Source organism: Archocentrus centrarchus, chromosome 1, assembly GCF_007364275.1.
Source record: "Archocentrus centrarchus isolate MPI-CPG fArcCen1 chromosome 1, fArcCen1, whole genome shotgun sequence".
NCBI lineage: Eukaryota > Metazoa > Chordata > Actinopteri > Cichliformes > Cichlidae > Archocentrus > Archocentrus centrarchus.
In genome coordinates, this window is record NC_044346.1 from 15,068,035 (window position 1) to 15,086,328 (window position 18,294).

The 18,294-nt window shown below is 39.9% G+C and overlaps 1 protein-coding gene across 4 annotated transcripts in view; it reads left to right on the plus strand.

Annotated features, from left to right (window-relative positions):
- inpp4b (inositol polyphosphate-4-phosphatase type II B) overlaps nt 1–18,294 on the plus strand; it is a 176,929-nt gene that overhangs the window by 65,713 nt on the left and 92,922 nt on the right. For all 4 annotated transcript variants that reach the window (XM_030741749.1, XM_030741740.1, XM_030741757.1 and 1 more), the window contains one exon: nt 1,616–1,695. In XM_030741749.1, the coding sequence (XP_030597609.1) occupies nt 1,616–1,695 (80 nt within the window). The remainder of the gene's footprint in view (nt 1–1,615; nt 1,696–18,294) is intronic.

Sequence of the window (18,294 nt, forward strand, 5' to 3'; positions counted from 1 at the left end):
GGTTAGGCTAATTGGTGATTCTAAATTGGTCGGTGGTGTGAAATGGAGTGAGAAAAGGTTGTCAGTGTCTCTGTGTTAGCCCTGCAGTAGACTAAAGACCTGCCCAGGATGTATCCCACCTCTCACCTTGGGGCACCTAAGAAAATGATAGGTGGATGGATCATAAACTGTATATAAAAGATGGATATATCCACCATGATGGTCACACATTGGTTTATGGCTCTTTGTAGTACCATTTTGAATACATTTTTGTAGATCCAGAAGTCATGATATTTGAACAAGAGGGTGTAGTGCTTTGTTTTCAGCCAATGAACAGATAGATTGGACAAATACATTCTAATTGGTGCTAAGTAACATGCAGCTAAAATACTTCTTGCATGAGCTGTCCCCCACAGTAGCCCATATTAATTGTAATTATTTTTCAGACAGTTCTGTTAAAAACATGTTTGAGAGGTCCAGTTTAGCCATTTGAATTAGCTGTGAGACCTAGCATAAAGCTGTCATCTACAGTTGCCTGTGTTGGTATACCTGTCAGTAAAAGGGGGTGAATTTTATTTTTAAATAAAATTCACCCCTCCATAAGAGTTGTTACAGTATGAAGAGGGAAGTCACAGAGACTAAAACTGATTTTTGTGCCATGCTGTAAAGATGCTACTTTCACAGATAAATTTAAACATGTGAGAGCCAGCTTCAAGTGGCCATTGGAGGAACTGCAGCATACTGCAGTTTTTGTCACTTTAATGTATTAACTTTTCTTCAAATGAGCGTGCATACTTGAGACTTTTTTCATTCATTATAAAAAACTGACTTCACTTTGTTTTCATCTAAAGAGACACGGCAAAGCCTTTGACAACAATATGGAAAAACAGATGGGGGCCAGTGTCCTATTTCGTGCTGTCACTTTTAGTGTTCAAAAAACCATCAGTAGCATAAAAAATGTAGGAATTAAAAGCACCTAATACTGGGAGATAAAAGGGCTGAAAATGGCACTACAGCATCTTGATTATGTGCAGATACTTTAATTAAAGTTTCTCCCTTCATTATGATGAAATACTGGGAATCACCTTTGTACCTGTTGTTAATTACCTACATGTTAGTGGTTTCTGCAGCTGCAGGAGCAGCAGCCTGTGTCCTTGGAACAGTCGCAGCCCCCCACCCCCTCATGTTTGCCCAAGTTTGCATGTTGAAGGTGTTATTTGCAGGTGCAGTACTGCCTGTGTGAGTAGATGTGCGTGTATCTGGCCATGCCTGTCAAGGAAGGAGGGAACGTGCGTGTTTTCTGCAAATGTGGATCGTCTCTCTTCGTTACTGATGGGCTCGTCCCCTACCTCTCCCTCCGTGACCCAGTTCTCGTGTGCTGACAACCCCTGTTCATATTGTGCCTGCAGCAAACACATGTTGTCAGAGCAGTGAGAAAGGAAAGAAAGAGGATTAAAGAGAGACAGAAAAGGAGTTTGTTTTTGTACAATGTTTGGCATTGGCAAATGACTTGTGCTTGTTGCTAACACCTCTATGGTACAACCAAAAGAAGTGTTCAGTCATTGTTTTATTGTTTAACTATTTCCTTGATACTTCATTTACCGTCTTTTTTCTCTTCTCTGTCCTGTAACTACAGAGCAGCTTCCTGGGTAGTGCCACATTTTCAGTTGGGGATCTTCTGCGGGCGAAGGATGAACGACTGACCTTGAGTCTCAGGTAAGGGTGTGTTTCCGTCCTGCTCACTGCTGACCTCCAAGCTAAACTTAGACTTCAAAGTGCAAAGTCCAGATCTAGTTTCCAAGTTAGACATGAACCTTAGTTGGCAAAGGAAATCCATCCACAGCAGCAGCTTTTAGGGAAACGCCCGGTAATTGCCAAGATTGTTTGTTTCAGGGACGTTTAGTTAGCAAGTGAAAATAAAGTAGTCTTCTGATCAGCTCTCTGGGAGGTGGAAATGCCCAATGAATATACAGCAAACAGAGGAAAAATGGAACGTTTAAACTCTAGTCAGTGGGCATATACTTACTTAAATGTGGAGTTGATATAATCTGTAATTTTACCTCTTTGAGGGCACATTGTTGTATCACAAACAACAGATAAGCTGTGGTCCCGAGCATCATTAATGCTCTTCCCTTCTTACAAAGTGCTTGACATGACTGTTAAGAACTAAGATGTGCAGATATGTAAACAAATAGCTGCCAGACTCTGAAAGGCATAAAATTGTGTTTTACTGGTAGGTTTGATGATTTTACACAAAGGGAACCTACATATTCTGTTTGTGAGAAGACTACAAAAGAACACGTGAAACGCACAAAAAAGGAACGCTTTAGCCTGATGTAGAAACTGAATGTGTTCTTTGTGTTGGTTTCACAGTAAACTGAGCTCGGGTAATGTGACATCGCTGATGCCACCCAGATCAGGTGGTCACCAAATACACACCTACACAGTGCATTTGTGTAATTGACTCTTTTTTAAACAATTAAAAACAAGATCATCTTTAGTTTTTATTTTTTTTTTTTCCCCCTGGCTGATGCTAATTATTTTTGCTGGTGTGGTTCTGCATCTGCAGCAAAAGCGCTCCACCAACCAGCCCATCTTTATCTGTATGGCAGGTACTTCGAGGGTGTTCAGCTTTTCAACTTGCAAGATGCACAGGCGTCCAGAAAAACACACACACGAAGACACACAAACACATTCATCACTGATATTGATTGTCGTCAGGCTTTTCTAAACCACGTGGGTGGTGAAACTTTTTTCACTAGTTGCTGCTTGGTGATGGTAATCAGTAGCTAATATTGCTTTTAAATGTCCAGCTACCACTTCTGCAAAGGAAGGTCACTTGTAAGGTATTGCTCAATAAAGTGTTGCTCATCAGCAAAGCACATTTTAAAATAGATTTCATCATTTGGTATACTGCCTTGTAGCTGAGCTGAATTTTAAATGCCTGCTTTCATGTAGCTCTTTCAAAACATGGGTTAGAAATCAAGCAGCTAACTTCTCGAGCTGTTTGTGACTGACCAACTCTACCTTTGGAGCCTTAAGTCTTTATACTATTGGGAATTTTAATCTTTGCTGTGCCTGGTATTAAATCGCTTCTTTTTTTTTTTTCTTTTTTTTTCAGATAAAAACCCAGCTTGAAACAAACATTATGCTCGCGGCATGTGTATTGGGTGTGATTAACCATGAACCGGTATTAGTAGGAGTCCAGACAGACGTTATCCTTATTTTGATGCTTGCAAAGCTAGTTCTTTGATAGGTAACGTAATCACAGATGATGCATCGAATTGTGAACCATATTGCAGAGACTACAAAGAGAAGGGTGAAGGTCAGAAAGTGTTACCATGGAAACCCAAGAGTTCCTATGCAGTGAAATCCAGTAGGTCAGTGTGTACATGTATTTGTAATTTGCTAAAATACTCATGCACGTGCATTTGTTCTTGCTTTGCTCTTCGTCCTTGATTCTGCGGATAAAGATCACAAAACTGTCTCATTGGAGTTTTGCTTTAAAGGTCCAATGTTCATAAAATTAAACATGCACGATGCCTCATGGCTTTTTTTATGCAGCTCGTGCATTTGATTTAATAGTCAGGATGTTCTGCCTCCACCTGCAAACTGTTAAGATGAAACTGTCTCCTGTTTGTATTGTCAAACTGAATTTCCCTTTTCCTTCACACTCACAGTTGTGTTTGAAAGTATGCCCCTTTGGCAATCTGCTTTCTTTATTTCCTTCGTTTTCTACGTTCTTTTGTTATGCTTTTCATTTCCTGTAGGTGATCCCAGGTCACAGGGTATAATTGTATCTTGCATGATTGACTATATGAGCTGCAGTGAGAATAGAGATTACAGGCCCCGTGTGCGTGCGTGTGTGTGTGTGCGTGCGTGTGTGTGTGTGTGTGTGTGTGTGTGTGTGTGTGTGTGTGTGTGTGTGTGTCCCTGCACGCGCGCACATTTTTGCACAGGTTGTTCTCAACAGCACAGTATTGTCATTTCCCTCCTCTGTAGTCGTACCACATTGTTGTGCTTCTTCTGGTTCATTTTTCTGTTTGCTATGGCGGGTTTTATTCCTCAAGATAACATGAGGTCCTCCCATGAGACGTACAGCACTACCACAATGCTTTTTTTTTTTTAAATAAAAATTCTAAAATCAACAATTGCGTCCCCATTCAAGGGCTGTTGTTACTGTGCTATCTTTATCACTGCTATGGCTCTATCCACCTGCGCAAGCCAAATTCAGCACATTCAGCTGAAGACTCTGAAAAGGGGTCTGAAAAGTGATTTCTGCAAACAAATCACATTGATTTTTTTTCACACTTTAATCTTTGTTTTTTCCTTTTTTTTTTCTTTGGAGTTACCGGTTAATCTTCCTTTTTTAAAAATGGTTGGTAATTTCTTTTTAGGTGAAACTTCAGAAAACCTTTCACTGAAAGAAAAAAATAGACTAATCGGTATGCTTTTAAGTCAAATAACTGTGCAAACAAAGCACATAACTATTGCTTTGTATTGTGATACAGCAAAAAAAAAAAAAAAAAAAAAGGCCATCCAAGCATTCATTCTATTTTTAAGTGGCTTAAAAGTATCTTTGAGAGAAACTTGTAGTGCGCTAAACAATGTCTGGTACCACATTAAAAATCTTTCCTGCAGAAACACACACACACACACATCGAGTTATTGTGGCCTCAAGAGCTCTTGCTGGTGTGGCGTCGGAGCCCAGAGGTGTTATACTGACAGTCAGTGATGCATGTGTAACGCATACAGACACACCACGGAAAGTGCCTTTATTTGATATGCTGTTTGCATGTTGGTTCATCCGGCGAGAAAACATTTCAGAGAGCTTTTCATGAGTATGTATGAATCATTCTGGGCTTTTTTGACCTGGTGAAGAGTCTGTGATTCACAGTTCACATTATTTCTGCTGGCAGAGCAGCACGGAGGCTCCAACACTTGCATGGGGTAGGGGTGCGATTCATTCTCCCCATTACAGAAACAGATGCTTCATTTTAATACAGAGTTCTAATCCCCACTCAGTCGGTTGTTGCCGAAAGTCGGTTAATTTGAGCTGCTTCTCTCAGCGGAGGGAAAGAGGGAACATTTTATCTCTATGAGGCAAGGACTGATTCCCTTCAGTGAATCTCAAAACCAATATGACTTTGACCAACTTTTCTTCATAAGCTTTGGGTTTACATTGGTGCTGAGCATCATGTATGTGGAGCTGAAATTGGTTTTTTGGCCAATGTGAATTTTTGCTTTTACCTTGGCCTTTCACTCTGCCACAAGGCTGTCCACCTCAAAGCTGACTCCTTATTCTCATGAATTCTTTGCATTCTGGCTCCTCTCTCAGGTCTCACGCTCACTTTCATGTGTGGCTGGTTAGGATGTTTGTCACGGATTGTTTTTGTTTTTCTGTAAGGCACAACCGGTTTGATTTGGGTCACTTTTTTTAAGGTTCCTGACAGCGTCATATTGAATAAGTGGGTTTGTTAGATACAAGGACTCGGCTCATATGAAGATCTTTCTTTCTTGTTGGCACCAGAAGCCGCTGAAGTGATGATGAGAGAAATCTTCCCATCCTGCAGCTCTCAAATGACCAAAAAGCATACGCCACCATGCAGATGCAGACACACATATGCCTTTATAAAACATTTCTATGCAAACAACACACAACACCAGAAAAGGCAGTTGGAGTTTTAAATGTCAAGTTTGCACCTTGATTAATAAAAGTTCCTATTTAAGTTTCCATCTCGTTGAATTTCTTAGAAAAGATTGAAATAGATGTAATCAAGGCTGGAATTTGAAAGCTGAAAATGAGGAATTTGTCCCCTGGGGTGTGAATGCATCTATGGCCTGGTCGAGATTAAAACTCTAAATACTAGTAGTACTGTTACTGGAGTAATCTAAAATTAAATGAGTAAACAGCAAAGTTGCTGTGTCTTTGGTTGCTTTTATGTTAAGTATAAATACATCTGTATGCAGATGTGTTGACAGGCTGCCTGGCCACACACGTGTATTTGCGTTTCTATATTGCATCAAAGCAGCAACTCCTGTGTTTTCCTGCCTGACGTTATGCCTCTGAAAACTCACAAACTCTTCACAGCTTGCTGTGAAACAAAAACAGTATTATATCCAGTGTTTTAGGATGCGTTTGTCGAATTCTTGGCGCGCTCATTTTCTATAATGTATGTTCACTGCGCGATGTGGGATGCAGTAATGTTAGAGGCGGCAGAACAAGCTGTAAACAAAATATTGACAAATTACCACCGTGTGCAGTTAGGTGATGTGTTAGTAATGAGTTTTAGCAGCTCGTTTGCACATTCAGGCAATGCAGAGTGATTTTAGAACATTTTAATATGCGCTCTCTGTTTCTGTGTAACTCATGAACATCAAGTATTATATGTCATATGTAATCAGTTGTTGCTCAGTTTTGGGTTACAAGCAAAAAAAAAAAAAATTGTATTTTCTTGAACTGACTGTCAGATTTCTTTATGACCTTTACCCACGCAGAATGTGGAGCTTCTACAATAGCTGTTTACCATCATGTCTGAGTTCCTAATTAGCCGATCATTGCAAACATAGATGCATTGATTGCATACCTCTGATATTTACCTACATGTAGCAGTACAAGTAATATTACATGGTAAGCTGGTTATCTGTGGCTTATCCATGAAATGTCTTTGGATGTTTTGCAGTTTTATTTCAACCTCAGTTGAGATATCCATCTGCATGTGCTTGCTTTTTATCATGTCATTACAGGCTCTGTAGACATTTTCTTTAGAAAATAACTGGATAATAATAGCTAAATAACTAATAACTGTACTTGTTTCTCCCTTCAGCGTAAAGTTCATCTCACACTTTAGCCACGCACACATTGCAAATATAGTCTGGTTTCAGTGGGGATCCAGGATGAGCAACAAAGCCATTGTGCTACAGGAACTGCAAAGATGTCAGTGCTGCAGCGATCTCTCAATAATGCATGCTATATATACACAGAGAAAGAAAGGTGATTATTGTATAAACAATTGCATATTGCCTAATTAGTGACACAGTCTTGATACTGCTGCTTCAGCAATGTTTCAGCCTTTGCACTCGTTCTGTTGCCCTCTCATTCTCTCATACTGTAGTTCCCCGTTCACACTTCTTGTTATCCCTAAAACTTTATGCACTCAGTAGGAGAGGCACTCTCTGACCCAGTTCTACAGCACAGTTTGAGATTTGATTTTGATATGAATTTGTATGCTTGTGTTAGTGTGCGCATGTGTGCATGCGCGTGCCTATTGGAGATTTACCATGGTGAGGCTACATTATCACAGACCAGTGCTTTTGCTGCCTGGCTTCATGGCTTATTCATCCATTCCCATTAGATAGGGCCTTTCTTTATTGTCCCACCAGTAACAGTTTAGCCTGCTATCATGATAATATCATTTTACCACCCCAGAGTCCTTTGTATTATGCTGTCCCAATTCTCATGCTTTTCCACAGACAGCCAACTCTCCTTTACACACTATCCCCTGTGGCTGATTGTATCGGAGCCTGACCCAAAAGTCTAAAGATCAACTGTCTGATCCAGTTATACTGGAGAAAAACTGTGGCTCTTGCTGGAGCCGTGAGTACGGTCACACTCATATGTGTGCGCTTTTGTATTTTTCATACATTAATCTTGCCCTCCTTTGTAACACACGCCCACATATATGTTGTCATTATCTCTGCATAGGCGCACGATGCTCAGTTCAAACCAGATGAATATTAAGTATTTAAAAAAAATGGAAATGGAATGAAATGAGGTGTATAATTTTTAACCATAAAAATTGTTTATTGCTTCTTTTTTTTATCAGTGCAGCAGTGAATGGAAGAACATATGTACTGAAGCGGTTAGAGGAGACTAAAGGACACTCAAGGCTATGGCATTTGAGTGAATGGCTGGTGGGAAATATTTTATCTGTGGTCTGCACATGGGGAGGAAAAGAACTGTTGGAAGCAAATTGGTGTGCGTGTGTGAGTGCGTGTTCAGCAATGAACCATCCAGAAATGCATTTAATGTATGCCTTCATGTGCACACAAATGCAGACTGTATGTTATATGTAACATTATTAGCACACACAACACATTTAAAAGAGCACAATTTTGGGCTAAAATAAATGCACATAAGACTTCCTCATTTTACTCCTTCAACATTAAAACTAGATCTTTGCTGCACAGTCGTCTGCATAGTGTGTGAGCTCCCCCAGGAATTAGGACTCATGGGCTGAATATGACAATAATAAACTTGGCCAGCGCTGCTCAGAGGCATCAAAATGCAGCCGAGTGGAAAAACTGTTAAATATGCGGATAAAGTTTTTCACAGGACTCTTTGCAGTCCATGAAAAACTAAGTACACCCTTAACTGCCAACAGGACCGGGCACATTGCAGTCATTGAGTTGACTATGAATTGTCCGGCAAAAGCTGGGCCAAAGTTGGGTCAACAGGTTGAGGTCAACAGGACAGTGGTCCCAAGCACAGCAGCAAATCTACAACAGAATGGCTAGAAAAGAAAAGAATCAAGGTGCCGCAACAGCTCAGTCAAGGTCCAGATCTCAATATGATTGGAATGCTGTGGTGGGACCTTAAGAGAGCTGTGCATGAGGTCTGCAAACCTCAAAGAACTGAAGCAACGGTGTAAAGAAGAGTGGGCTAAAATTCCTCCACAACTATCTGAGAGACTGATAAAGTTATACAGAAAACGATTACTTGAAGTTATTGCTGCTAAAGGTAGCTCCACAACCCACTGAATCATGGGGTGTACTTAGTTCATCACGGGACTGCACAGAATCGTTTTTCAACCTGCTTTATTCATCTGGTCATGACTTATTAACAAAACCCATAAAGCACACCGGGACATCAGAAATACCCTTAGAATACTATAGACTTCTTAGGCTACCATTCACAGTGAACAAGGCAGCAGCGCTGTGGTAACTCCAGGTCAATCATTCATCATGTTCTTTCTGTAGATCATGTCTTTGCAACATAACACATATAGGTCAAAGAGAAAGAAAAATTTCATGCAGTTTGAAGAGCCAAACATGGAGAAGAGAGATTTAATAAATCTGGCCCAGTATGGTTCTGAGGAATGCTAGGGGCACAGCTCATGCCAAGAAATAAGGGTACGATAATGAGGACAATATGGAGAGAGGAATAGGCAAAGACAGTGAGTGCATTAAATCATGTCTCACAGGTTTCTGTTTGTTTTTTATGCCACCCTATTTTGTTTTTCTTTTGCCTTAAGATTAAATTGTGTTGTGCTGTCATTCAAGCCCCCTGCTGGGGCAGTGAACACAGAGCTGTTCTTCTATTTGCTCTATCTCCAATGTTTGCAGCACAGAAAGGCCATTCATATGATCTCGTCTGGCTTGTGCCATAATAACTTTGGCAATTTGTATTCATATAACGGCTTTAAGTAATCAAATGTTTCTTCCTTTGTAATAGTAACATGTAGCTTGTTTCCTATTAAGTGCAGGATTGACTGTATGAGTGTCCACCTTGCAAATATGTCAGTCTTAAAATAACACACACACAGTACACGTCCACACCAATACTACCACAAAATGTAATATACATGTACACTAAAATTCATGATACACTTTGCAAATCCTTTTTAAAATCTTTCCTTCTAAGACTGGCCTTGAATGTGACATCACAGCCTACTAAAAAGGATTAATTAAGCGCAAGGGTTTCAAGCATACACTTAATGTAAAAGACGTGCTTATCAGGACGATTGTTGACTGTGACCACATTTAAAAAATTTTTTTCTTCTTTTTTTTTTTGCATGTAGCTTTATTTTAAACGCCCTGCACACCCCACACAGATGTTTTCACTTATTCTAGATAGTACATCTCTGCTCAAAGTAGGACTAGGAAGAGCAACACTGGTATTTACATGATGTCGTGAAGTGATACGTCAAGGGACAAAGACTTCAAATTCAGACCCAAACAGTATACAGGTCTAATCAGCCAAAAATAATTAATATGTATGGGTGAATCATACCTGGAAAAAGACCTTTTAGCTAGATTGTAATAAGGTGGATTTTATTTGGATTCTCAAACTGTACAAATCCCTCAAGTTGTATGTTTAAACATGTTTTGTCCATCGCTGCTGCATAATTCCTGTTGCTGCATTTGTTTTGGTGTCTGATTCCACTAACCTTGGGAAATCTCTAGAGTCATCAGCTCAATGCTGTTACAAGCATCTCAACAAACAAGACTAACACACATCTGTTGGACTTGTGTTTGTCCAATCATGCATGCTGCAGATCCACTGTGACATGTATCTTCCATTAGCATAACAAGAAGCTTGTGTTGACTCATAATGTTGACACTGTTTGTAGTAAACTGTGAGTTAGGCTACACTGCGGGGATGTACTGCTTGGGTGCTTTTCTATTATTTTGTTCACCCACATTTACATAAGTGGCCACTCAGGTCTGGACACAAAAAGAGTCGGAATGAGCGTGAATTTGTTGTTTTAGGCAAAAATGCACAGAAGCGCAACACACACACACACACACACACACACATCACAGTGGTTTGTGATTATGTGTCCAAATTCTCCATGTTTTTCTAATGAAGGCTGACTGTGTCTTTGTAAAGTCTAAACTGAGACTAGCAGCATTTAGGTCAAGGTCAAATATTTATCTTGTAGCCTTAGCCCAGTAATATTATACTGCACTGTGGAACTGTATTTTATTCATGTACCTAGGTTATTTTTTTTAACTTGAGAGACAGAGGGTGAGAGGGAAAGTGATAACTTACCTGTAAAGAAATATATATATATATAAATGTGTGGGTGTGCGTGGGTGTGTGTGTGTATTCTGCCTCTAGTTTTGTCTTCTTTGCCCTTCTTCCCTTTTGCGTACACGAAAGAAAGAAGCACAGAGAATCTATTATTACTACTGTATACACACCACTGTTTGCATAAACTTCTCATTTCTTTGCTGCTTCGTGTTAATCTTATGTTACATATTTCAGGGAGTCGTATAACGCTGCACCAAACCGGATGCCTGTGTCTTTTTAACACACCCAGAAGAAGCCTAAGCAGAATGATAACTGCCTGCCCCAGTCTATACCAGTGACCTGTGTCAATACTGCTCTTAAATCTCTTTCATTTATAGGAAATGGGAAACAAACTCTCTGCTTCCTGCCATTACTGCGTTTGAAGACTAGTTTTTGATAGCAGAGTTATGGCTGACCTTTCTTAGTGTGCTCTTTCATACTGACTTGCGGTATCTAGGAGTGAGTTGTCCTGAGATTTACTTTGTTGTTATGATCTCAGTGTGCTTCTTTGATATATTTTCTTTCAGTGTATGTCTGTCAGTTTTTTTTCTGTTTATTGTGTTAAATAGGACTTATTGAGCTTTAAATTGGCAAACTATCTATATTTTGGGTATCCCGGTGGTCCAGTGACCATCTAGGAATGGCTGAAAAGCATTTTAATTCTTATGTGGACGTTTGAATTGGTTCAACTGACATCGATATCTATTGCGTTCCCAAGATGTTCCTTCAGTGGTTTAAAATTTGTTATGACTGTGCTGAAATGGTCACTTTACAGTGGAGTAATCTAGCCTTTCATCTAGTATTACACTATTACACTAGTATTACAAACATTACATAGTAAACTTTTTCTGGAATTCTTGTTTCCTCATTGTTTTTAATCTATCCATAAAGCCTGTAAAGTTTAGTGTAGTTCATATTTTTTAGTTTATCCCATCTGGTTAGTGTTTGTTGAAGTTCTTTGTTAAACATAGCACACATTCCCAGCATTCATTTTGTTTCTGTGTGGCATGTTCTGATTAAATGTGTTTACTACCTGCTGAGCTTGAGCTTTTCAGCATGCACAGCAACATTTTTCATACACCGACTACCAGAAAGATATAAAAAAAAAAAAAACAAATCCCAGCTCGCCCTGCGGGCATTTTTATTCTTTTTTTAATTTTTTTGTCCTCCAAGGCAAGCTCAGGTCCTCTACGAGAGGCCTGGGAGCTTGAGGGTCCTGCACAGTATCTTAGCTGTTCCCAGGACTGCGGTCTTCTGGACAGAGATCTCGGATGTCATTCCAGGAATCTGCTGGAGCCACTCTCCCAGTCTGGGGGACACTGCCCTGAGTGTTCTGATTACCACGGGGACCACTGTTACCTTCACCATCCACATCCTCTCTAGCTCCTCTCTGAGCCCTTGGTATTTCTCGAACTTCTTGTGTTCCTTCTTCTTGATGTTGCCATCACTTGGTATTGCAACTTCTGTCACTACGGCTTTCTTCTTCTGCTTGTTCATCACTACCATATCTGGTTGGTTAGTCATCACTAGCTTGTCTGTCTGTATCTGGAAGTCCCACAGGATCTTAGCTCTGTCATTCTCGACCACCCGTGGGGGTATATCCTATTTTGACCTCGGGACTTCCGGGTCATACTTGGCACAGATTTTCCTGTATACTATGCCAGACACTTGGTTATGGTGTTCCACGTATGCCCTGCCTGCTAGCATCTTGCACCCTGCTGTTATGCGTTGGATTGTCTCAGGGGCATCTCTGCACAGCCTGCACCTGGGGCCATGCCTTGTGTGGTAGACCCCAGCTTTTATCAATCTTGTGCTCAGAGCTTGATCCTGTGCTGCCATGATTAGTGCCTCTGTGCTGTCTTTCAATCCAGCTTTGTCCAGCCATAGGTAGGAATATATATATATATATATATATATATATATATATATATATATATATATATATATATATATATATATATATATATATATATATACACACAATCTTTAAAAACACATAGTGCGCAACGGAAAAACTGAGGGACTGATAAAATGGTCAAAGGCAATAGCAGCTCTGTCGCTAAGCAACTCCCTAAACCCTGTGAGAACGTAAATTAACATGTGCCTCAACCAAAACAGAAACTGATATCTGTTGATGAACACTTTCATTGTTCTCTTATTCTGCACTTTGAACAGGCAGCAGTGAGTTAAACAGAAAATGGAAAAAACACAGAACTAAATGCGAGGAAAGAAGAAAGAGAGAACGTCAGAAGAGTTGCGGCTCTGTACTGAAACCTAGATAAACAACAACTTCTCATTCCCAGGTTATCAAATAATGCCCTCACATATATGTGCAAGGTGTCTTCATCTGTGTCATGACACAGCACATCAGGCCATGGCAGTAATGAGACTCGGTTAAACCTCCACCTTATTATGGATGGAAACTTGTTTTTTGTTGCTGCTGTTTTTTGTGTGTGTTTTTGTTATAACTGTGACTATTTTTTCTTTTGTTATACATTTTTTTGTCCTTATTTCACGTATAGTCATTCAATGTCTCTTGTAATTTCCTATTTTTTCCATCTGCTGACAAGCAGACTTGGTTCAGCTCTGATCCCTTAACCATCAGTGGCTTAATATGATTACACCCCTTAAATAAATTCTACTAGATCTTGTGAAATCTAAAACGTGGACATATTTTGAGATCCTGCCCCGTTCATTCTTGACCTCAGAACTTGCTGTTTGAGAAAAACAAACCTTGTTCAAGTTCATTTAAGCTTTTCCTAGATTTGAATTCAGTCACACAATTGATTCACAATGAATTCAGTAGTTAGTTTGCTTAGTCAGTGTGGTTAATGTATGAAGGTTAATTCTTGATACATACTCTGTGTTCGCTATTTCTGTTTAAACATGATACCTAATGATGCTCCAGAAGAACTTCAGATTTGAACTTGAAGTGATATTGAGACATCAAAAGTGATCATTTGGACTGAGTGGCTTCTCTGTACTAAAAAAACTTAAATGTCACTATTGTCAGTTTTAATGCATGAATATTACAGTACAAATGTTTGGACACACTCAACGTTTGACTGGTACTGTATAACTATAGAAAGTGACGGACACAATTGCATACACAGTGACCAAAGAGGCTAAAAAGTTATGTCACGTGGTTCCACCTAACCATGATAAGGAACTCCTATGAAACTGGGTGTGTTTTACTCTAAAATGTTGAACTGACTCAACAAAAACTGCCACTGAGGTAACCTGCCAAAACAGTATTTTGTTGAAACTGCACAAATGAGGCAAGTAAACTTAAACTGTGAAGCGAATGTATGAAAGTGACAATCATCGCCACTGTGTTGAGTGAGGCTCCATTGTATCAGCCGTGTACAGTTTTTAAATTAGTCTAATGGTAAGCGCGTGAAGCGAGGACAAACTCTGCAGCTTGTTGGCGTTTATTATAACTTTAGCACCATATGCCAGCTGCAAAGATGAAGCATTGCTGAAGGCTGAAGGAACAAATGCCAAGTTAGGGCACCACTCTTGAGAATCAAACTCAGCTTCACCATTGTCTCCATTCTGCCTTTGTTTCTTTACCTTCATCCCTGCAAAGTCCCTATGGATTATGGGTCTTTCGAGTGCTTTAACCTGCGTTTCTGCACACTTCTCTTCAGACATTCACTCACCCATTCCCATCTGTCATTCTATGTGTGTGTGTGTGAGTGTGTGTGCGCGTGCGTGTGAAGAAAAGTGTGGGCGTGCAGGTGTATTTGCGTTGTTTTACCACCTAAAACACTCTGCAGAGCCAAGACCTTCCTACCATGTCCCTATTCAATTCCCTTGCCAGTAAGAGTCAATGGAGCACAAAACACCTATCATTTACTGCCTACCTGTGTCAACAAGCCACTGGCACTACCTCAAGCAACAGTATCTCTTACACTCCATCTGCTTTCCTGTAGCTTACACGCACTCACACTCTTTCCTCCTCTCTGACACACACATCCATGCGCAGTGCTGTTTGCATACAGCATCACCTTCAAACCCTCATTGAAAGCTGTATAAGGCTTGTTATTGCTTTCTTCCCTGAGGCTGTTATATCAACCTGCTATTCCTTATGGCTTGGTTCTAGTGGGGTTCCCAGGACCCTGACATGGATCACATTGGCATAAACCCGTTGCAGATTTCCAGGTAACGGTTTAGTAATGATGTAGAAAGAACCAATTCTATGCCACGCAGAGCGAGGGATTGCTCTTTTGCCGTTTCTCCTTGTCTCTGTGTGCACAATTTGTATGCATGCGTTTCTAGCGGTAGCGCTGTCTAATGTTGATGCCCGGGGCTTTGATGCCTTTAAATGTGTCACCAAGGTCACAAACAGCAGACATATTGATCAAATGACTTGCATAATCTATTTATCAAGCTACCGGTGCTGTTTTGCAAGTGCTGTTTGGCTCCTTGAGGACACACGTCTTAAACGACTGTTTCCCAATCACTCAGGCGGTGGAAATTGTATAGTAGAAAAGAGATCAAATGCAAGCTGTCAGGATATGAGATCTCAGGATGTGAGATGTCCAAATATGTCAGACTGGACACTAAAAGGTCTTTAACCTGTCTGCTCTCTAGTACAAAGTCTGTGTAATATTCGACTGTGTTCATGTGTGAGTGTTTCCAGGCAGATAATTCATCTGACTGGTGCAGTATCCTGCTGCCTGCTACATGTAAACACAATCTTACTGAGCATAGATTTGAATTCTTGATGTTAGGATAGAGTCCCACTGATATCAAGAATGATAGTTATCTTTCCTGGTTATTAAATATTACCAGTTCATTTTAAGCATATAAAAAGAATGCCTCTAATGTACTTAATAAACATGCATGCATAGAAACCAAAACCAACAATTAGAGATGTAATGAAATATTATATTTAAAATCAAATGTTTTATTTAAAACGATAAGTAATACATATAAACTAACCTATAAATACGTACAATATAAATATAATAATGAATAATAAAGTGTCTGGTGAGAAGGAGAAGAGTAGTTGGTGTGCAGTTAGGGAAAAGCAGGAAAAAGATCATTTTGTGTTTTAAATCTGTTCAGAAGTAAAATGCAGCCTTTTGAATGAAATTTCGGTCTTTGTTCCGAGGAAGGGTAAAAAGTGTTTCTCCTCTTCTTTGTCCAGTCTTTCTTTGATCTAAAGGATCATTAAGTGGTTCCATGTCTGGGCTGTTAAATTGATTACCATGTAAAAGCAGGGCCTTTCCCTGTGTTTGGGAGGTTTAGTTTCTTATGTGGTCAGTATCCATACAGACACTTTGAAGGTGAGGTAAGAGGGTCCTTTTGGCACTTTTATCTTCAGGAGTGTGCCGTACTCACATGTTCAAGATGATTCTACTGGTTTTATGCAGAGTTCTGAGTGAACCAAAAGGGTCCTTGAGGTGGAATGTTGAGCACGCCGGGTCCGCAGCCTCTGCCAAGTGCTGTGCTTAAGTCATTACTACTATCATTGCAGGCAGTACGATGTCCCCTCTTCTGGCTCTCTGACGTTGGCCTTTTAGAAGATATGGAAATCACTTCCCATTATGCTGTTATTGTATTTATCAGAATTTCTCTGCCAGTGATGTCCTACAGTGTCAAGTGTATTGCTTAAACTAATATTAGCCCTGTTGTAAAATAATATAAAATATCCCCAGTACCATCAGTACCCTTTATCAGTATGTTTAGTGCTGGCCTTAAACAGATCATTTGTTTGACTTTTTATACCAGATATAAGGGTTTGATAAGTTGTGCTTCTAGACATTAGCACATTTGTCAAAACTAATATTGGGTCAATAATCAGACCCTATCTTATCTTAAAGACCTCCTATTACATTATTATCCCAATAGAGCACTTCACTCTCAGACTGCTGGTTTACTTGTGGTTTCTAGGATACTTTAAAGGAGAATGGGAGGCAGAGCCTTCAGCTTTCAGGCCCCTCTTCTGTGGACAGACATCCTCTCTACTTTTAAGCTTAGGCTTAAAACGTTCCTTTTTGATCAAGTTTATAGTTAGGGCTGGATCAGGTGACCCTGAACCATCCCTTAGTTATGCTACAATAGGCCTAGGCTGCTGGGGGTATTCCCATGATCCACTGAGTTTTTTTTTGTTTGTTTTTCATTCACCACTTTTCACTCTGTTTATGCACTACTCTGCATTTAATCATGAATTATTATTATTAATCTCTGGCTCACTTCCACAGTGTGTCTTTTTTCCTGTCCCCCCCACCCCACCACCACCTCCAACCGGTTACAGTAGATGACTGCTCTTCCCTGGAGGTTTCTACCTGTTAAAAGAGAGTTTTTTTCCTTCCCACTGTCGCCAAGTGCTTGCTCACAGGGGGTTGTTTTGATTGTTGGGTTTTCTCTGTAATTATTGCAGGGTCTTTACCTTACAATATAAAGCGCATTGAGGAGACTGTTGTGAGTTGACAGTATATAAATAAAATTGAGCTGAACTGAATTAGCAATTAAACCAGCCTGATTAACATGTTTCAAATGTAAAGAATAAATGAAGACTGTTACTCCAGTTGTTGGCACTTACAGCTTGTCAATGTCAAAATATTGGACTTTTTTTTTGAGTTTTCCATTTGATTTTATGTTTCACAAAGACTAAGGAAAGTTACCTAATAGCACCAACCTTTCCATGATGGATGCAGAGAAGACATTCTTATGGGCCAACAAGCCTGCTGTGTCAAGAAAATTTTAGGCAGTTTATGGAAATAGATTGAGATTTTGAGGATAGCCTTCTTTGCTCCAGAGAATTATGCTTTCTTTATAGTTAATATAAAGCCACAGCCAGCAGCCATAGACCGGAAGTCATTATACAGTGACTCCAAGATGTCATCCTGCCCAGTCAAGAAATAGCCCCTCACTTTATGCCGCATACAACCGCATTGTGTTATTTTCAGGCAAATATAACATGTTAAGTACAGAGCTTGAGCGGCTCTGTTCAAGGATTTGTTGCATTTAGACAGAGCTGTTCCAGTCTTTATGCTAAGCTAATGGGCTCACTCTTCATATTTTACTGAACACAGAAGGAAATAAGCTTAATAACACACAAATCACACAAAAAGTAACACTTCCATCCATCTTCCTTAATCCTCAGGTTGACTGCATGCATATTCTCTGAATACTGCTGTTAGCTTCTTCTTTTAAGCAATGAAAGGAGGCTTTTTTTTTTCCCCTCCAGGTCTTTACTAGTTTATTGAAATATTATTGAATATGAATCTTTACTCGCTCTCTATGGTGGCATTTGTCCTCCTTCTGTTTCTAAGTCATTACTCTCAAAACCGTCTATGAAGATTTTTTTCATCTGTTTTCCAAAATCTGCTGCTTGATGCTTATTATGCTTTGCAGCACAGCGTGATAGCTGGGTTTGACCCCTTACCACCAAGGAGTTGATCATGTACTACTTATTGAGTGAGTGGTTATGAAGGTCATCTGAGCATACAGTGCACACTCTGTGTTGGTGCACTACCTGCTCTCTGCCACTCAACCATCCTCTCCAC